An 18,981-nucleotide genomic window follows, 5' to 3' on the forward strand; every position below is an offset into this window, starting at 1 on the left:
AACTGTGAATTGGTTTGTTGGTCTATGCAAGAATCTAAGATGAGTTTACTTTTAAAACTGGCATCATGTTCTTTTGGTAGAAAGACTCTCATTTAACTTGCTTGCATAGTTAGTTTGAATACGGGCATAAGACACCCTAATTAATGAACTAAACCTTAATTAATGAACTTGTTGCCAAAGTTCAAACAGGTGAAGGAGCTTTTGTGACAACTTGAAGGAGTGGCATGCATGTCATTGTTAACCATGTCACCTATTACTTTAAATGGAGAACAACCAAACTCTGTTTTCTATTAAGAGGACTGTGAAGAGGGGAAGAATAATGAGTTTTGCAGTTCAGTTGATATTAGTAGGATCAGTTATCCCACTTTGCTCATATTTTGCCATTAGATTACCCTTCTAATCTAACATTTGGTGTATACAGCAACAAGATACCAGAAAGTTACTCTGTAGTGTCTTCATCACACTTCATGTTATAGGTGAGATTTCAGACATTATTTATGCTATTGTATTATAGATGTTAATATCAAAAGCTTTTTCAAACCTTGCATTTTTTTCCAAAAATATTTTCTTTCCCCCATTCCTTACACTTGCACACATCTCAAATACTGATGAACAGACCATCAATACTACCTGAAACTCCTTCCTGGCCAGACCCCTGCAAACAGCCACTGATTTCCAAGAGGTAGCCACCACCCTGCTTTCCCCAAACCCATGCTTTTACCCCCTGTGAGTGCTGCCAACACCCAAAACCTACATCACTCAGGAAATTCCTGGATCAGAATCTTCTACACTTTGATTCTGGCAGCTGTTACAATTCAGTATATCATAGAATCAGGTTGCTTCTTCCAACTGAGGGATTCCAGGCAGAGTCCATAAGAGACCCTAAAACAGCTTTTCAGGGCTGATCTTTTATGATGGAGGCTGTCACATGCTTGTCACAAGACTTTCAGGACTCGGTTCTTTGAGAACAGCTTTCCACCACTGCAGAATGGGTTCTGTGGGCCCATGCAGCAGGGTCCTATACTGTGTTCAACTACACTCTGAAGAACTTTTTATTGCTACAGAAAGTTTTGTTCTTATGCTTCACAAATCTTGATTAAGTCTGTTAATGTGGTTATTTCTTCAGAGATGGAGGCCAGAACTCTTTTGTTATCCAGATACAAAATACAAAGACTGTTTATTTGGCAGCAGCCTGGCTTTCTTCATAAATACTTGTAGGGTGATGGCCTACAAACAACTGAAGTGGAAACTGTGTAGACAGCAACTTCATAAAGAAAAAGCAACAAAAAAAAGCACAGCACTCTGTTATCTGTAGGAGAAGCAGGCCCCAAACAATTACTCACTGGAATGGCTTGAGTAAAGCTGAAGGAAGGGAAAAATGTGATTTTCCTACATGGTATTGGTTTGGTTTGAAACCCTAGACCTTTTTTTAAAGTGTAATTTAGCTTTGGTTTCTTGCATTCTTTAGAAGACATCTTTGGGTTTCTTAAGCATCACAGGCAATTGATGCTTTTAAAATCAGTGGTAATGAATGTCTCAAAGTGAATTAGTGTGCCCAGCCCTAAGACATACAGTGGAACACTTACTTAGCCATTTAAAAAGTTACCCTTAGGTCCCACCCTGAATGCATTGCTGGTCACTGTTGGAAAGAAGCTTCCCCTGGACTTCCAGAAGGGCCACCCGACCCAAGCACAAGCACCCTTCTATCCATGAAGTAGCTTGCCATTCCCACCTGTGGATGGACGGGGACATGCACGCACGTTACACACACACACACACACACACACAGTCTCTCTCTCTCTCTCTCTCTCTCTCCCCCCCTGCCATCTTAAGGAATTATTTGGATTACACAAGGAATAGCCAGACAGCACCTCCCAGAGATGGGCACACATGCAGCAGCTGTCAAAAGGAGAAGTCACTTTACTTTCTTTTAAACTTGCAATGTTTATCTTTATTTTGTTCTTTATATTTTGAAAATGAAAAGAAATAGTACTGAGTCAATTTCTTTGTTGTTTCTTTTTTTAAATATTTGTTCTATGTATTTACAAGCCTTAAGGTTGCTCTAAAGATTTCAAAAGTATTAAGAGTACTTTTCCCAGGGTAGCACTTTTTTAAAACAGTTCTTGGAGTTCTCTGGTCCACAGCATTTCCTTCTGTTCCAAGGTTATTTATGTTTTGATTACTATTATGATTTTTTAAATTTTCTGAAGCAAGCTGAGAGGCAGGCAGAAAGATTTGATGCCAAAAAAAATCTTTCTTACCTTGTTCACCCGAGACCTTCTTAAATGTGGACTAACTACTATGCTTTAAAAAAAACGTGAGGTGCATCTGAAGGGGAGGGAAATTTATTTCTCTGCTTTTCTATTATACAAGTTGTTTACAGAAACTGCAAATTAAAAAATTACATTGGCATTTGCAGTTCTTAAAATAAATTAAAAGTTCTTAACTTTTTTTTTTTGCTAAACAGATATGTTTTTTAAAGTATAAGTCCTTGTTTAAAAAGAAAAGATTAAAACAGAAAATATTTTCTATAAATAATACATGTATTTTGGTTTTAGTGCTCCCGCCCTCAGGTTGAAGTTTACTTTTTTTTGCAGTACCTTTTTCCTCCATGATCACCTTTTTTTCTCTTTCCCCTCTCCCACTCGTGCACACGTGGGGGTTTCTGCGAGAATTGGCCTTGCTGCACTGTGATTGGCGAAGACGTGAAACTTTTTAAAAAAATACTTAAATTCTTTCTTTTGTTTCATTTTGTGTATTTGAAGCTTTAGTTATCCTCAGACTCCTCTTCGGCTTCCCGCAACCACGTGAAAAATGCTGTGACAGATTTCAGGGCCACACCCTTCCCACTCTGTTCTGCGGGGTCCTTGCTGCCTTCCCACTTGTAGAAGGCATCCTCAGAGATCACCTCCTCATCATACAGGCAATCAAAAAACATCCGTAGCAAATCTGCAAGTGAGTGAAAATAAGTCATCAGTTTTGGCAACACTGCAGTTGTGAGGGAAAAGACTGTATTTCCAAGCAATGAAGAAATGCATGTTAACTCCCCTAAGAGAAGAACAACCATGACAATGTATCATAGTCCCTGCTGATGGCATAATAGCAAATTAACTTGTCTAAAAAACAGGAAAAAAAGATCAAGGCAATCTGCATTATTTTATAGTCCTAATATTTTATTCAATTTGAACTATTTTCTGATATTGCCGAGCTGTTTGATATTAGGTAGTTCCCAACCTAAACCCTTTAAAGATTAAATACAAGAATATTTTTACTTTCTTCTTTACACATTTCTCCATTGTTTGAAATTTTATAATAAAAATATATTATTTTTACGATTTGGGATTCAAAGGCAGGATATACTTCTCCCCTTCTAATATTGTTTTCAAAATGAAAATAGTAATAATTTATATGAAAAATATGGGTAAAAGCTTATCTCACCTGGGATTTATCCATTAGAAATGATAACTTTTCTTTGTTGTTTTCAATACCCCAATCTGGGCAATTTTAATTGTTTGCTTTCACAATGGAAACTTAGCTTATATTATTATTAAAAAAAAAAAAGCTGGTAGAGTTATATATTGTTTTTTTTGAAAATTCCTTCATAATGGGGTATTCATTTAAAGTCAGCTCACTGATCATTCATATTAATGGAGGGAGGCGATAGAGTAAAAACAATAATTGCTAATAAATATCAGGTTTAGAACGAGTCATATATTAAAGTTTTTCTTTAGATTTATCTAATTTTATTAGTCAAGGTAGTATTGAAGTCATAAATACCAGTTGGTCTATGGGGAAATGGAAACCAGTGGCCAGGATTCTACTGGTGGTAAATTCTAGAATTAAACATCTCTCCAGGGATTATTGAAACTGGTAATTACAGGAGACACTTTAATTTGGCTGAGCACACAGCATCAATTTCATCTGACTACTTAACCATCTCCTGCAAAATTAATATGTTTTCATCCTCTAAGAATAGAAAAAGGAAGCCATGATGTTAAATGACCATTCAAAGGTCCTGAGATAAAACAAAGCCAGATTAATTCTCTGATTCAGGTATCTGAGATGTCTCTTCAGTTACACTCTGAAGATTACTTGTTTCAGTCTCCTTTATCTCCCAGGGGGATTCACTAGCACTAGCAAAGAAGGAAAACTTTGCCACAGCCACAACCTAAGGAAGTGCTGAAGAACTACTTAAATGCAATCTCTAAAATAGCTATCTACTACTCACTTTCACACGTTTCAGCTGAATTTTCAAGATTCAATACAATTCAGTTAGTAGACCAGTATCACTGAGACTTGGGTGTTCAGAATACCTTCTTTGTCTGGTTAGGCCAAGAATCACAGCCCTTAATCAAAAACTAGTCTAAAACACTAATGTCTTTATTGGGTGTCTGAAGATTCCGAAGAGTACCATCCTCTTATTACTACCACTTGTGTCGAAGAAGGTGAAAGGCTGTACTGCATGTATGCTGATTCTGCGATGCCCTAAACTTGCTCTGTTCAGTAGGGTAGCCACTAAATAACATGTGGCTGTTTACATTTAAATTAAATACAATTTAAAATTTAGTTCCTTAATCACAATAGCCACATTCAAGTGTTCAACTGAAACATGTGGCTTCTGGTTACCATACTGCATGATGCAGATATGAGTCCAACATAGCAGAAACTTTTATTAAACAGATCTGCCCTAGAATAAGGATAAAATCTCTACTATAAATTATTTTCTTATTATCATTTTCTCATAAATACATTAAAATTTTAGGTTTATTGCAGTTATTGGTTATCTGAGTATTTATTACTAGTGATTCTTTTATTATCCACTTTCAAAACCATCAAACCATTCCTGAAGTCTCGGTCTAGATAAATTTCACCAATTGGTTGGGTTCATTGTCACAAGAGGTGAACTTACTGGCAGGTTGATCAAGCTTTACTATTGATGCTTGCAGTGCATAAAGTGCTTGCAGTTCCTTCTCTGTATCTGAGTCTAGGTACTTGAGTAAGATCGGCACTCTCTGCTTGATAACAGCGGTGTCCACCCGGAAGGTTGAACAGTCAGCTAGAGGTGGTAGAAGGACTAAGCGTTACATTTAAGGAGTTAACACCCAGAGCCATTTTCAATTTTCTCAGTTAATCAAACACATATGACTTAGCAAGGAAAGAGGAAGCAAGGGAATTCAAAGGCAAATACTTTTAAATCCAAAATGTTCTGAAATTCTTAATGGGACATTCTCTCTGAAACAGTAAAAAACATAGAGAGGGGGGATGTACTTTGGGTGTTGGGTTCCCTTAAGAGTAGCACACCCAATTCTTTATCTTTAATCTGAATGAACCAGGGACAGGACTTTTATAATATTCCAAACTACAAAGAGAACATTAAAAGGCTGTCAAAATGACAGTTCATGCAAATCTTTTTGGAAGGGTAAGGAATTAGAATCCTTCTATTATTACTGGGAAGATGAGGACTACCTCTGGCAATGGCAAACAACACATAATCTAGGCCTTTGGGGGGAAAGGCACAATAAAAAGGGTCAAGGAAAATCTTCAGGGGAAGCACAAGGTTCTTCTCTGTAAGTTAGCACTAGGACACAATCTTGTTTTTAAAAACAGCTCTTATATACAGCATCTTACTATGCTGATGGACAGTGACTGTAATGGGGTTTGTAGGGGGGTTTTGGTGAAGGGGGGAGTCTAGTAAACATAATATTCTTCATGTAATTGTAGATTAATGATAACAAAATGAATTTTAAAAAAAAACAGCTCTTATAGTTTCCTGTCCTCTGATTTTAAAATACATCAATTCTGGAAATGATTTAAAATTTTTTTATGATGACTTCCTATATTTAGTTGGTTATCTACCTCATTAATGAACTAGCATTGAAAAAACACTGATCTGACAGAAAAATCTTAAATTATAATTCTGAAGGTACCTTCTAAAATGACAAAAACACCTGAAATTCTGACAGATTTTTCTCTTCCATTTCAGTGACATAAATGTGGATTTCTATTTGAGGTTAAGTGGATGATCTCATATATTGTTAAAAACATGATACACCTTGGAATATCTAGGGTTTCTACCAATACTAATCCTATCTATCTATATAACTAATAAGCATTCAATAAAACTGTCTTACCATATAAAGTAAACATACAGCAAAAGAAAAAATTTGGTATTTTCTTTCCTCATATATGTATTTGCATAAAATGGCTTTTAGTTGCAATTAGCTCTTGATATTAGATTAGGAATATTCAACCCATTCATTACAGCTCTTGAATGGGAAGAAGAAGGAGGTTCTGAATGTGGAAAGTGAAAAGTAAAGGAAAAGTCACATGCAACAGAATGTATGGCACAAGGAATGTGCACTAACTTTCTACTGAATTGAAGAACACAAAGCACGGAGTAGCTTCGTGAATACAAACAGCAGGCAGAGTAGCTATTTGTCTCCCTGCTTGAGATAGCCAGGCACACACAGAAATGGCACCCACTTGCACAGAAACTGAGGTATATAGAGCAGGTTTTAAAGACAATATAAACTCAGACACTCATAACACCCATACTGGGGGTTTCAGGTGGTAAGAGCTGCCCTAAAAAATGTTACTTACCTACAATAGCTGCTTTACAAACGGCTGTCATTAAAGCTCTAAGGAATGTAGGTGAACTCATCTGGTTTTCATCTAGATTAGCCTGAAATCAAAAGTAAGTGGGACAGTTAAAGGTAACCCTGCACACCAGAGAAATTATTTCCCCAAACCAGGTATCATCTGACACTAAGGGCAGATGGGGCCACATTCAACCTTCTTGCAAAATTCATCTTCTGACTCACTGGAAAATACTTGGCCTGCTGCCAGTTCTGTCTGACAATGTTAGCAATATTTAGTGCTCAAGGAGCTCACTGCTACATATCCTTTGCCCATTGAATTATATGTACAGTGCTGTGTACGATATACATTTGGAAGTACAACCATTTAAAAACATCTTTCTTCCTCAATAAATGACCAATATTCAGATAATCTATCCAAATCTATAAATCTGAAAAACCACACCACAACCAGTGTATTTTAAGTAGTAGTTTTTCTCAGTAGTGTGCAACTATTTTTAGATATGCTAACACTGCTTTTTCATCTTAGTTAAAATGTGAATTAGGGATTAATCTCAATCACTGCCTCAAACAAACCCTTTAGGTAGTAGTGAGAAAACTGTTACTTTTTTCTAAGGATGGCAAAAAAATACATATATTTAGAGAAATGTTAAGTAAACAAGACCAAAATTATTGTTTAGTTTGCTTCTCCTAAGATCTTATATTTTTGCTGCAAAACACTGTACTAAATGAGATGAGATGAGTAGCAAAATGAAACAAACAAAAGGAGACATTTTCTAGGCAGCTATTTAAAATATTTTTCAAAGTTTATGTTCCTTATGCCTGTGAATAGAATTAAGGTTTGTTTCAGCTTCTTTTTTTAATAGCATAGCATAGTATTTTCCACAGAAAGAGTCAGCCTTAAAATGACTGGCCAGGAAAAAATTAAAGATGTTAGAAAGCTAAGAATTTCAAAGATATTTAGAGATCAGTTTAATGTTCATGACTTTTAGAACTGATATAGATTAAGTAGCAGCTCTCTGTGGAAACCTATCACTTGGAAGGAACTGGTAGTCTTTGTAGAGCAGAGTTAAGAGTTGTTGACAAGTCAGATGGCTCGCTCTGCGAGACACCAGCAGAGCTGAACATGGAGGGCTGTGTTACCGTAAGTTTAATGACCAGTTTTTTTCTCTCAGAAAGGGTACATGTGCCACTGCTGACATGTAAAATTGGGATGGGGTGGGACAAGGGCCACACATAAAAGATTTCATGATTTATGTGTTATAGCCAGTTGCTAGTTTGTAATCTCCTTAAAAAATACTTTATTTAGGCAAAAGCCAGGCTCGTCTAGGACCAGAAGTTACTTTTGCAAAGGCCAAAGAACGGCCTTTGAAGAATAAATGAATAAAAACACACCATTACTTTTTGGCTCAACAATATTTTATAAACAATTGATGGAATTATTTCAAGCACTGAATATCATTTGAAATCCCCAAATGATTAGATTTCAGGCAGTCTGAGAAAAATAAATTAGCTAAACATATTAGATAATAAATACCACTTCCAAACTATTTAATTGCTTCTTCTGTTGATTGTTATAAAGAAATAAGTTGCACATTTCTTCTACCAAATAAAGTCAAATATTGTAATTCTAATATTCAAGAATAGAATAGACCTGAAGAAAATGATCAAGAACACTAAAGTGTACATTAAGCAAAGATGTTAACAAAAATGGGCAAGAACAAGAATGAAGATAGGTCTGCTAGTTGGGATAGAAAAGCAAAATCAGATTTACGTAATACTAATATCATACACAGACCAACGAACGTCTATATATACTGTGAGCTCAGCTGCTATTATGTAAATATGCAAACACTGACCTGACTTCTAAAACAGAAAAGAAGGTATATGATTTCAAAAACATATCAGAAAGCCTAATGTTGATTCTATGCTAAATTCTGCAACACAGTATCACATACATGGTTTAAAAGTCTAGAGAGGAAAAAGATGGTTATGCTAAGAGGAATAAATAAGCACATGTAAAACAACTCATGCTAAACTAGGCTTCTTTCCTTTTCTGATCTGATCAGTATATGGCAGCTCAGATGGACATAAGCATGCCTGCTCTTGACTTCAGCAAGGCATTTGACAAATTGATAGCTATCCCTTGTGTGCAATGAAAAGGTGAACTAGACAGCAGAATGATGTGAAACAATGAACAGGTTAACAGTGTTAAGTGTCCATGGAGGTGAGGGTGGGGTTTGGTCCCTGAAAGTACGCTGCTTTGACTTTGGCCCTACCCCATTCACACATTTGACCCCTAACTTGGATAATAACAAAACTGGCATATTAATGAAATGCAAAGTGAAAAAGATGACAAGCAAATTTTGTGACCAAGTAAGAATGGTCCTGACAGACTGAAAATGTGTCTAATTTTAAAAGATGTACATAAACAGAAATAAATCTTTAAAACCCCATTTTGGTTCAAAAACCAAATAAGTTTGGGATGAGAGGTGGCTGAATTGCAGAACATAAAAGAATGGGTACTACATGATAGAAAGAGCAAATTGAGTTCAGTGTGGTGAGCCTGCCAGCAGCAGAGTCTAAAACAAAAAATGCAGTGGCACCATTGAACTACACTGGTGGGCACCTGGTGATCATGTTGTCTGCCCATGAAAACCCAGGCTATGTTAGGATAAGAGCAACCACACCAGGATTGGGATATCAAGATTTCAAGAAAAGATGAAAGAACCTAGAGAGGGAGACAGGGATATAGTGATAGAAAGACTTCAATTAATTGAAAGATTCCCAACTAGGTGAGAGGACAGATTTATTATCCTGTATAGACATCAGGGAAAATAGGTATAAAGACAAATTATCAGAAGCTTCATTATTTCTCAATATCTGGGAGTGTTAAAGAAACAACAACCCATTAGAAGGACTATAAAAGAGGATTTATATAAAATGGAGAGATTAGTCCTCCATGGCTTTCTTTCAATTTGGATTATATGATTCCCACAGAAAATGTGCACAAATAAAACACACCTGCATAAACAGGAATTATTGTTTAAAGGAATATAGTAACAGATTAAAAATAGACATGATCATACATATATACAATGGATTATTATTCAACCATTAAGAACACAATCTTGCCATTTGTGACAACATGGATGGACCTAGAGGGTATTATGCTAAGTGAAATAAGTCAGAGAAAGATGAATACCATGTAGTTTCACTTATATGTGGAATCTGAAAAACAAAAGAAATGAACAAATAAAACAGAAATTGACTAACAAACACAAAGAAAGGATGGTTGGTTACCGGGGGTGGGAGGACAGGTAAAATAGGTGAAGGGATAAAGAAATACAAACTTCAAATTATAAAAGAATGTAGTCATGGGAAGGAAGTATAGCATAGGCAATACAGCTCATAATACTGTAATATCTTTGTATGGGGACACAAGGTAACTACGTTTATAATGGGAAGCATTTAGCAATACATATAATTGATGAGTCACTATGTTGTTCATCTGAAACCAATATAATAGTGCATATAAACTATATTTCAATGAAAAAATAAGTAGAAAACTCCCACCAGATATGGTCAATAGAATCCACAAGATAAATAAGGTACAAATTTTCAGAAGGGAGCATTATTATGAAAATGAAAGCCTATTTCACTTATATGTGCAATCTAAAACAAAACAAAACAAACAAAACAGAAATAGGCTCATAGACAGAGAAGAGACTGGCAGTTACCATGAGGGAGGAGTTGGGGTGAAATAGGTGAAGGGGATAAAAGGCATAAAATCTCAATTGCAATATAAATTAGTCACATGGATGAAAGTACAGCATAGAGAATGCAGTCAGTAATACTGTAATATATTTCTATGTTGACAGATAGTAACTACATTTATTGGGGTGAGCATTTAATAATGTAGCTGTCAAACTGTATATTGAATACTTGAAACCAATATTGTATATCAATTATACTTCAATAAAAGAAAGCCAATACATTTCATAATAATTACATATTACTTATTAATTTTATCTAGGATAGTATTTAGAATGTGAGAATTAGAAAGAAATGAATTTTTTTGAATGGTAAAGTGTAGGTTACATCCTAAACTAATGAAGGACCCAGAAAAATGGCTTGTTATGAATATTTTTACTTGACTTTACAGAAGACTAGTAATCTTATAAAAATAGAAAAACAGCCTTAGAGTTTTAAATATATATACATGAAAGAATAAAAACTAACTTCATTAAAGTTGAATACTCCCATGAAGTGAAAGAGTAGGTGAATGAATTAGGGGGTTCTCACAAGAATCTTTCTTGCATAGGTATCAGGAAAGGTGACATAGTCTTTATACCTCTATCCAGTCAAAGATTTGTTCATCATTCGCTTTGTCCTCAGTAATGAGTTTCTCAAGTCGCTTATATAGCTCTTCAGCAGAGAGTTCTTTCTTTGAAAGTGCTTCAGAGGAACAGGAACTGTCAGACTCTATAAAGTCCAACTTCTGAAATATAAAATGTTGAAAGTATTAATATAATTCAATATTATTAATGCCCTGAGAAGAAAAAGTCATGGGTTATATACTTTCTATTTTACATGGGTCTAAATGATTAGTAGAAAACATTTTATATTTATGGTTCTTGAAGATTCTCATTCTACTATCCTCCTGATTATTTCTTTCAACTTGTTATATTGTGTACCTCTGATTCTCCTTAAAAAATAAGCAAACAAACAAAACCCCTAGAATTACCTCTCTGGCTATTATGCTTACCTCCAATCATTCTGAGCCTCAGGCTTGCTCTTAACTGTGACTTAAGTTTTCAGGCAAGGCAGCACTACCAAGGGTACACTTCACGTCCCTTTCTGCAGCCTATGGCTTACTATCAGTAATGTCACAGAGCAGCTGTCAAAATCCTGTAGTTTAGGTTTTGTTAAGTCCTTCATACCATCTCCTGACCATTCTAAGAATCCAAGTGGGTAAAATGATGCCACACTGTTTAGCTCTTAGTAAAATCAATATCAAAATTACTGGTAATTTTCAAGAGTGTAAGGCAATGAGGTACATAGGTGCTTTGCTTTATGAAGTTCCACAATGCAAAAACCATAAAGATTAAAATATTAAAGATTATTAAGGTTAAGTTTTTCTCTAATATTTTTAGAGTCTGTGATATATTCTTATACCTTTCCTGGATCCACAAAGAAAAAGTACCTTGATCCTGTCGATTAAAAATTTCATCTTATCATTTTGACTGTCTTTACCACTTATATAGCATTTCTAAATAACATTTTCCTATAAACTTTTAGAAACATTCATTATCACAATTTTTCTCATTTAATGTTGATAAATTAAAATCCTACCTCTACACTTAAATATATATACAAAAGCACAAGATGATGGCCATAGTTCTTTGAAGAATAGGGAATTGATTCTTCATAATTTTGAAACATTCTCCAAATTTATTCTAACATCCTTAGCACACCACAAAAAATATCTCCTCAACCTTCTTAAGTTACCTCAAACTCACAGAAACAATTTAAGGCCTGAGAGCAGTTAACAACAACAAAATCGAACATGAAGTACATTGCTCATTAATAAAATAACATGACATAAAAATCTGAAAATGAAAGCCTTTACCACCACCAAAGAGAGTCAGTCAGTAGTGAGCTATAAAGTTATACTGATCACAGGAGAGAAACATTTGTTTCTCAGTACCCCTGTGTTTCTGTATAAATTATCTGATCTTTCTGGAAACTAGAAGGCTGGTCTTCAAATGTATAGATCAGTACCTCTTGCAGAGTGTACTAGGGTTACCAGAAAAACGGCATTAAATCAACTATTTTAGAAGAAAGCTAGAAGTCAGGATATGGAGGGCCAAGTTTTCTGGAACCTTATTTTTTGAACTGCCCTTTAAACATTTTTATCAATAACATCAGTAATTGGTTACCTGTCTGTTCTCAGTAGTTTTTAAGCATTACCTCATTTGATCCCCGTAAATATTCTATAAGGTAGGTACTATTAGCATGTCACAGGTGAGGAATCTGAGGCTTACAGAAATTAAGTAATTTGCTTAAAGTCAAATTAAGTAGTAGAAAAATGGATGTGAATTCAGGGTGCCATTATGTTTTCATATCTCTTGGACATATACCTAGATGTGCAATTGCTGGGTTATATGGGAATTCCATGACAAACAGTCTTTACATCATTTTCATAATTTACATCTTTACTGTGGGCCTATTAATATTTATAATTATCTTATCAATTTGTCTTTTAAATTGTATAGGAGGCAAAAAGAGAAGCTCCAAACCAAAAACCCCCAAAAACTTGCTTTTTTGTTTACCTATGTAATTAGTTTTGCCAGTCATCTTTACTTCTTCATATGGCTTTGAGTTACTATCTAGTGTCCTCTTGCTTTAGCCTGAAGGATTTACTTAAGCATTTCTTGTCTACTGGTGACAAACCTGCTTACCTTTTAAATCTGGGGATGTCTTCATTTTTTCTTCATTTTTGAGGAAATTTTGCCAGATACAGAAGTCTTGGTTGACAGTTTTAAAATTTCAGCACTTTAAATATGTCATCCCAGTGTTTTCTGACCTCTATGGTTCTGATGAGAAATTGACTGTTAATCTCATCAAGGATTCTTTGTACATGATGACTCACTTCTCTCTTGCTACTTTCAAGATTTGTTCTTTGTCTTTGTCTTTCAACAGTTTCACTGTAATATATCTTGGTGTGAATCTCTTTGCAGTTATCCCTCTTAGAGTTCATTGAAATTACTGGATATGTAGATTCATATCTTTGGTCAAATTTGGGACATTTCTGGCCATTATTTCCTCAAATACTTTTTTCTGCCCCTTCCTCTCTTTCCCTGGGATTCTATAATGTGTATGTTGGTATACTTGATGGCATCCTACAGCAGGTCCTTAGAATTACTGTTCATTTTTCTTGATTCATTTTTCTTTCCACTTCTCAAAATGAGCAATTTCCTCTTTTAAAAGCTTCTTTATATGTTCAATGGATTACTTTTCTCACATGTATCATCACAACTTAAGGCTTTTACTTTAAATATAAATTACTATAGGAACTGTTTTATTTAAAAAATTCAATGATACTCATAGTTTGATAACAACCCCAGATATTTCATTAGAAAACAATTAAAGAACCACTTATCTGTTGCAAAAATTAATGCCAAATCAGTGACTCCTGATTGAGCAATTTCAACTGCCCTATATTCAAGTTTGCTTATTCTTTCTTTGACTGCTCATATCTGTTGTTGAATCCCTCTAGTTAATTTTTCAGCTATTAATAACTTTTTAGTTCCAGAATTTCCATTTGGATCCTTTTTATAACTTCTACCTCTTGATATTCCCAATTTGTTTTGATACACCATTCTCCTGATTTCCTTTAGTTCTTTGTCCATGGTTTCCTTCAGCAATTTGAGCATGTTTAAAACAATTAAAGTCCTTGTCTAGTAAAGTCTTTGTCTTTGGGCTGCCTCAGGGATGCTTCCTGTCAATTTTTTTTCCTATAAATGAGCCACATTTTTCTGTTTCTTTGTATGCTCACATTTTTTGTTGAGAATGAGACATTTGAATATTACAGTATAATAACTGGATTCTCTTCATTCCCCAAGGGATTGCTGATGTTACAGTCATCTGTTTGGTCTGTGACTTTTAGGTAGGACTACATTCCTTCTAATGTGTTGTCATTAAAGTCTCTAATCCATTATCTCCACAGTCAGCCAATGACCTTTCAGAGATTTCAGTGAATACCTGGATCCAGTGAAAAAAAGAGAGAGAGAGGAGGCAGACGGGAGAGACATGAATGTGTTGTTTCTTTAAATTCTTTGACAGCAGGAAACCACTTCAGCCTGAAGAGTTGAAACCATGGCCAAAGGCCCTGCATTGGACCCTCAGTAAACTGCCAGGCACATTGAAAGACACAACACCAATCTCTGGAGGACAAGGTCTTTATTGAAAGCTCAACCTGGCACCATAAAGCTGCACTAGAAAGGAGGTACCACTGTCTCCAGCTGTCTACCATAGGGCTGAGGGCTGGTAGCTTCTATGCAAAATGCCAGTCAGTGAAATTTACTGGACTCTTTTCATCAAGTATTCCTCTGATTTTGGTAATGCACATTTTGACTAGATTCCACAATTGCAAAATAGCTGATTCTAACACATCTTGTCAGCAAATAGTTGTTTCAGTGGAGGGACTAATTATGGAGATTTTTACTCCTTCATCTTCCCTACGTCCATACATTGTTTTTGAATGTTAAACCAACCTTACATGCTTGATAAACCCTAGTTGAGTATATTATCCTTTTTATTTTGTTGGATTTGTGAAAATTTCACTGAGAAATTTTTCTCTTTGTTAATTAGGAATTCTGGTTTATAGTCTTCTTTTCTTGAATTGTCTTTATGTGGTTTTGTTACCAGAATAATGCTGGCCTCAAATGTGTTGGGAAGTGGTCTCTCCTCTTTAATTTATGAAAGAATTGGTGTAGAATTCTTTGCAGAATTGGTATTCTTCCTTTAAGTGTCTGGTAGAATTCACCAGTGAAGCCATTGGGATCTGTAATTTTCTTCGTGGGGAAGTTTTTAAGCACTTCAATTTCTTTAGTAGATATTCAGATTATCTACTCTTGAGTCAACTCTAGTAGTTTGTATCTTTCAAGAAGTGTGTTCAGATAAGTTGATGCATATATTGGCATAAAAACTATTTGCAGATTTCTCTTTTCATTATTCTGTGCAGGTCTATACAATGTCACCTTTCATTCTTTTTATTGGTAACTTGTACCTTGTCTTTTTTATTTTTTCCTGTTTAGTCTGGCTAGAGGTTTACTGATTTTATCTTCTCAAAGAACCAGCTTTTGACTTCACTGACTTTTCCTGCTTTTGTTTCATTGATTTCTGCTCTGATCTTTATTATTTCCTTTTTTCTATTTACTTTGAATTTCATTTCATCTTCTTTTTTCTGACTTTGTAAGGTTGAAGCTGTGGCTACTGACTTGTTGACCTCACTCCTTTTCCAAATACACATGTTCACTGCTAAAAATTTCAGTATTGCTTTAGTTGCATCCCAGAAATTTTGATATGTTGTGTTTTCATTTTCACTCAGTTCAAAATATTTTTTATTATCTTTTATGATTGTTTCTTTGACTCCCATGTTTTAGGATTTGATTAGCAGGATCATTTGAGAGTGAGTTTTTAATTTTCTTTGTCTGTCAACTCTTCCTGGTCTAGTAAGTTTATGGTTGCCTCTATCTAAACCATCACAATTCTTTTGTTTAAGACCAGATTATACAGACCTTCTGTCTTCTGTCTTGTGGACTTCTGGATCCAGTTACCAAGTCAGTAGGTAGGCTTGCTAAGGTTCTGGCTGTTAAGACTGTCTGTTTCCTGGTACTTGCTTATCTGTAGAGAGCACACTTGGTTTCATGTAGTAAGCCTGTCCTTCAATTCTCTGCCTTGCAAGGGGCATTCTAGTTCCCATTATCTGATAGAAATAAAATCTGACTATCTCTATCTGCTTTCAGAACCAGTGCTCAGAAGACTTGTAGCATTAACCCTACTACCCCTGCTTTAATTTTTGTTTTCATTTCAGTTCATGGAGATATATAGCTTGTTTTCTAAGTATAGCTAAGTTTTTATTAAAATATTTTTTTTATCTACTATCTAATGAATGAATATTTGGAGTGGCCTTATAACATGGACTTAAAATGATATCTTAACCATGACTCCTACTTTGGTCAATTCTTAATGACCAGAAAAATTAATGAAATTACCTTAATTTCCTCCATGAAACAGACCAAAGACTACTTAACAGGAAGGTGTAAGCCTTGTTCTTACCTGCTCCAAGAGAAAATTATGTACATCTTCCCCTTCTGGTAAAAAGTCCTTCCAGGTGAGGTCAGCCTCCCTCCATAAAGCTCCCACTTTCTTATGGCTCTACAACAGAGAGAAGCCCAATCCATTTACTTTCATATTGGAAGGAGGGGGGAAAAAAAAAGGCTTGCTTGAAGTCAAGAATGCAGAAATGTAAAGACCAAAAACCTGAACTTTTCCTTGATGAGAGGAAGTTAATTTTAGGATTCTTGGTGGTCAATGACTGAAACAACAGCTGTTTTAGGTTCAATAATTTATTTTACAGACTAATCTGGGGAAGTAAAAGCTGGTGTTTGAGACTTAGGAATATAATCACCTAAAAAGAGTCCAATGTGCAGAGTTTAAACATTCAACACTGTCTCTCTTCCCAGATAATGTTATATGTACCTGCTATTAAAGTCATTCAAAAGGCCTCACTGGAATCCCTCTTGAATCCACAACATGATCATGCTGCCTAACTGGGGAGCGACAAAGCAAGTTGTTTCTCCTGAACCAGGAATGAGAAGTATTTCAAGGGCAAGAAGCCAAAGCTGAGCTCAGGAAACAAAAGAGTACTGCTGTCAGCTGGGAGAGCGAGGAGGAGGTGCAAGTTCACTGTCTGAGCAGCATCACAGTGATCAAGGAAAAGGTCAGGCTTTGAGGCTGCAGCTGTCATCTAAGGAACATATATTAATTATTTCACGAGGAGTGACCTGCTCAAGGCATAGCCGATAATTTGGCAAAGCCAGTACTGAAGCCAGAGTTCATGTCTACGAGAATTTGGTTTTAGTTAGAAGTGAGAATTTGCTTTGTTTCTACAAATAAAACTTGACAACAATTTGACTTTTAAATAAGGACGAAGGCACGTAGGTAACAGAAGAGGGAATTTTGGACCTACTCATTATAGAGTTCAAGAGAAACTTTAATGCCATCAAGCAGAGTATTAATAACAAATACATAGTCAATTAGAACTAGGGACCAGGCTATTCAGACTGCCTATGAACAACTCTCACACAAACGTTACACAGAAAGACTTCTGTAGATTCAGAGGGAGAAATGAAATAATAAAAAAAATCAATGCCTATGAAACACTGAAATCTATTATCCCAAATGTCTTTGGTTCTGGTTTGAATAAGTCAGAAATTACTTCAGAATTTTTGTGAATGAGTTTTGTTTTGATGTTTCTCACCCCAGGTGGTGCCATCAGCTTTGTGATGTCACACTGCTTTCCCAAACCTCTTAGACCTCTAACATAGCACTGATGCACACTTTTGAAACTACTGGTTTAGACTTGTCTGTCATCCTCTTTAGTTTATAAATTCTTTGAAGGTTTAGCTATCTTTGTAGGCTGAGATTCTAGCATAGAGTTTTGCAGAGAATTGTGCAGTATTTATTAAACTAAAAAAAATTTAACTTTAAGCTAGGAATTTACATTCCTGCAGAATCATTTTTACCACCTACTTCTAATCAGATTACCTAACCTGTGAACCAAATATAATAAGATTAATCATTTTATGAATCCTATTTTTCTCTGAAAGCAGTTTTCATTAAAATCTGTTAAAAAGTATAAATAATGTTGCATTTTGTTTTAAGAGAAGATAAACTGACTAGCCACAAATAAAACATACCTTGAGATTCTTTAGAATTAAACCAACTCTGATTGAAATTACATAGTTTTTTCCCAAGTTATTAGTAAACAGAAGGAGAAATAACATCTTTGGAAGAAACCTTGTTGAAACAGAGACCTCATTCTTCTTTACAAATAATAAAAGGAAACAGAATTACTTGCACAGTGATACCTAAGCTATTCAGAGATAATCCATGTTCAAAATCCAGGACCTTAATATGCTGCTGAGTCTGAATCTCAGTTTAACACTCACCATTTGTTTGCATAGAAGGTGCAATATTTCAGAAAGCAAGACACCAGCTCTTCCAACAGGAAGTAAGGGTTTGCTAAATTCTCTGTAAAAGATTGAAGTGATGATTGAGTACCTCTGAACAAATTCCCAGTCCTAGAACATTAGGCAAACAATGTGTGCCAAAAGAACAGAACAGATATTATGCAATCTAATAATACTGGGCAAGCCAAAGCTCTAGGACACGCTCTAAATAATTTTTAGCAGAAGTAGTTCAGAGACTTCATGTTCACTTTATGCTTCACAGAGGAGCTGGAAAAGGATTTGGAATTCCTGGCCTTTGCTTTTTCTTTAACTGATTCAGTGAGAGAAACAATGCAAAGATCAGTCTCACTTAATAATCTGCTTATTTATATAAACTCCACTTCAAGCTGAAAAGAGAGAAGCACCTTAGGTAACAGGGTGTTGTGAACCTTAATTATGAAGTGCTTTTTAGAAAGGGGGCTCTTTTTTAGAATATGGATGAAATAGAAAGGAACCAAATTTTTCATAGTCTGATTCAGTATTTCCCAAACTATGTTTCACAGGATATCAATAGTTATTCCTTAAAAAAGGATTCTATAATCAAGTGAGATGATGCTGAAATACACAAAGCTAAATAGTTTTTT

General features: G+C 35.3%; 1 protein-coding gene across 11 annotated transcripts in view; it reads right to left on the reverse strand.

The window, feature by feature from the left end:
* Positions 1-1,900: 1,900 nt before the first annotated feature.
* The window catches only part of EIF4G3 (eukaryotic translation initiation factor 4 gamma 3), a 406,522-nt gene continuing 389,441 nt past the window's right edge, over positions 1,901-18,981 (reverse strand). For all 11 annotated transcript variants that reach the window (XM_057499810.1, XM_036914545.2, XM_036914543.2 and 8 more), the window contains 6 exons: positions 18,338-18,419; positions 16,443-16,541; positions 10,951-11,097; positions 6,601-6,682; positions 4,910-5,056; positions 1,901-2,949 (listed from right to left, as the gene is read on the reverse strand). In XM_057499810.1, coding sequence (XP_057355793.1) covers positions 2,768-2,949; positions 4,910-5,056; positions 6,601-6,682; positions 10,951-11,097; positions 16,443-16,541; positions 18,338-18,419 — 739 coding nt within the window. In that variant the 3' untranslated portion in view covers positions 1,901-2,767. The remainder of the gene's footprint in view (positions 2,950-4,909; positions 5,057-6,600; positions 6,683-10,950; positions 11,098-16,442; positions 16,542-18,337; positions 18,420-18,981) is intronic.

The sequence above is a fragment of the Manis pentadactyla genome, chromosome 4 (genome assembly GCF_030020395.1).
Source record: "Manis pentadactyla isolate mManPen7 chromosome 4, mManPen7.hap1, whole genome shotgun sequence".
NCBI lineage: Eukaryota > Metazoa > Chordata > Mammalia > Pholidota > Manidae > Manis > Manis pentadactyla.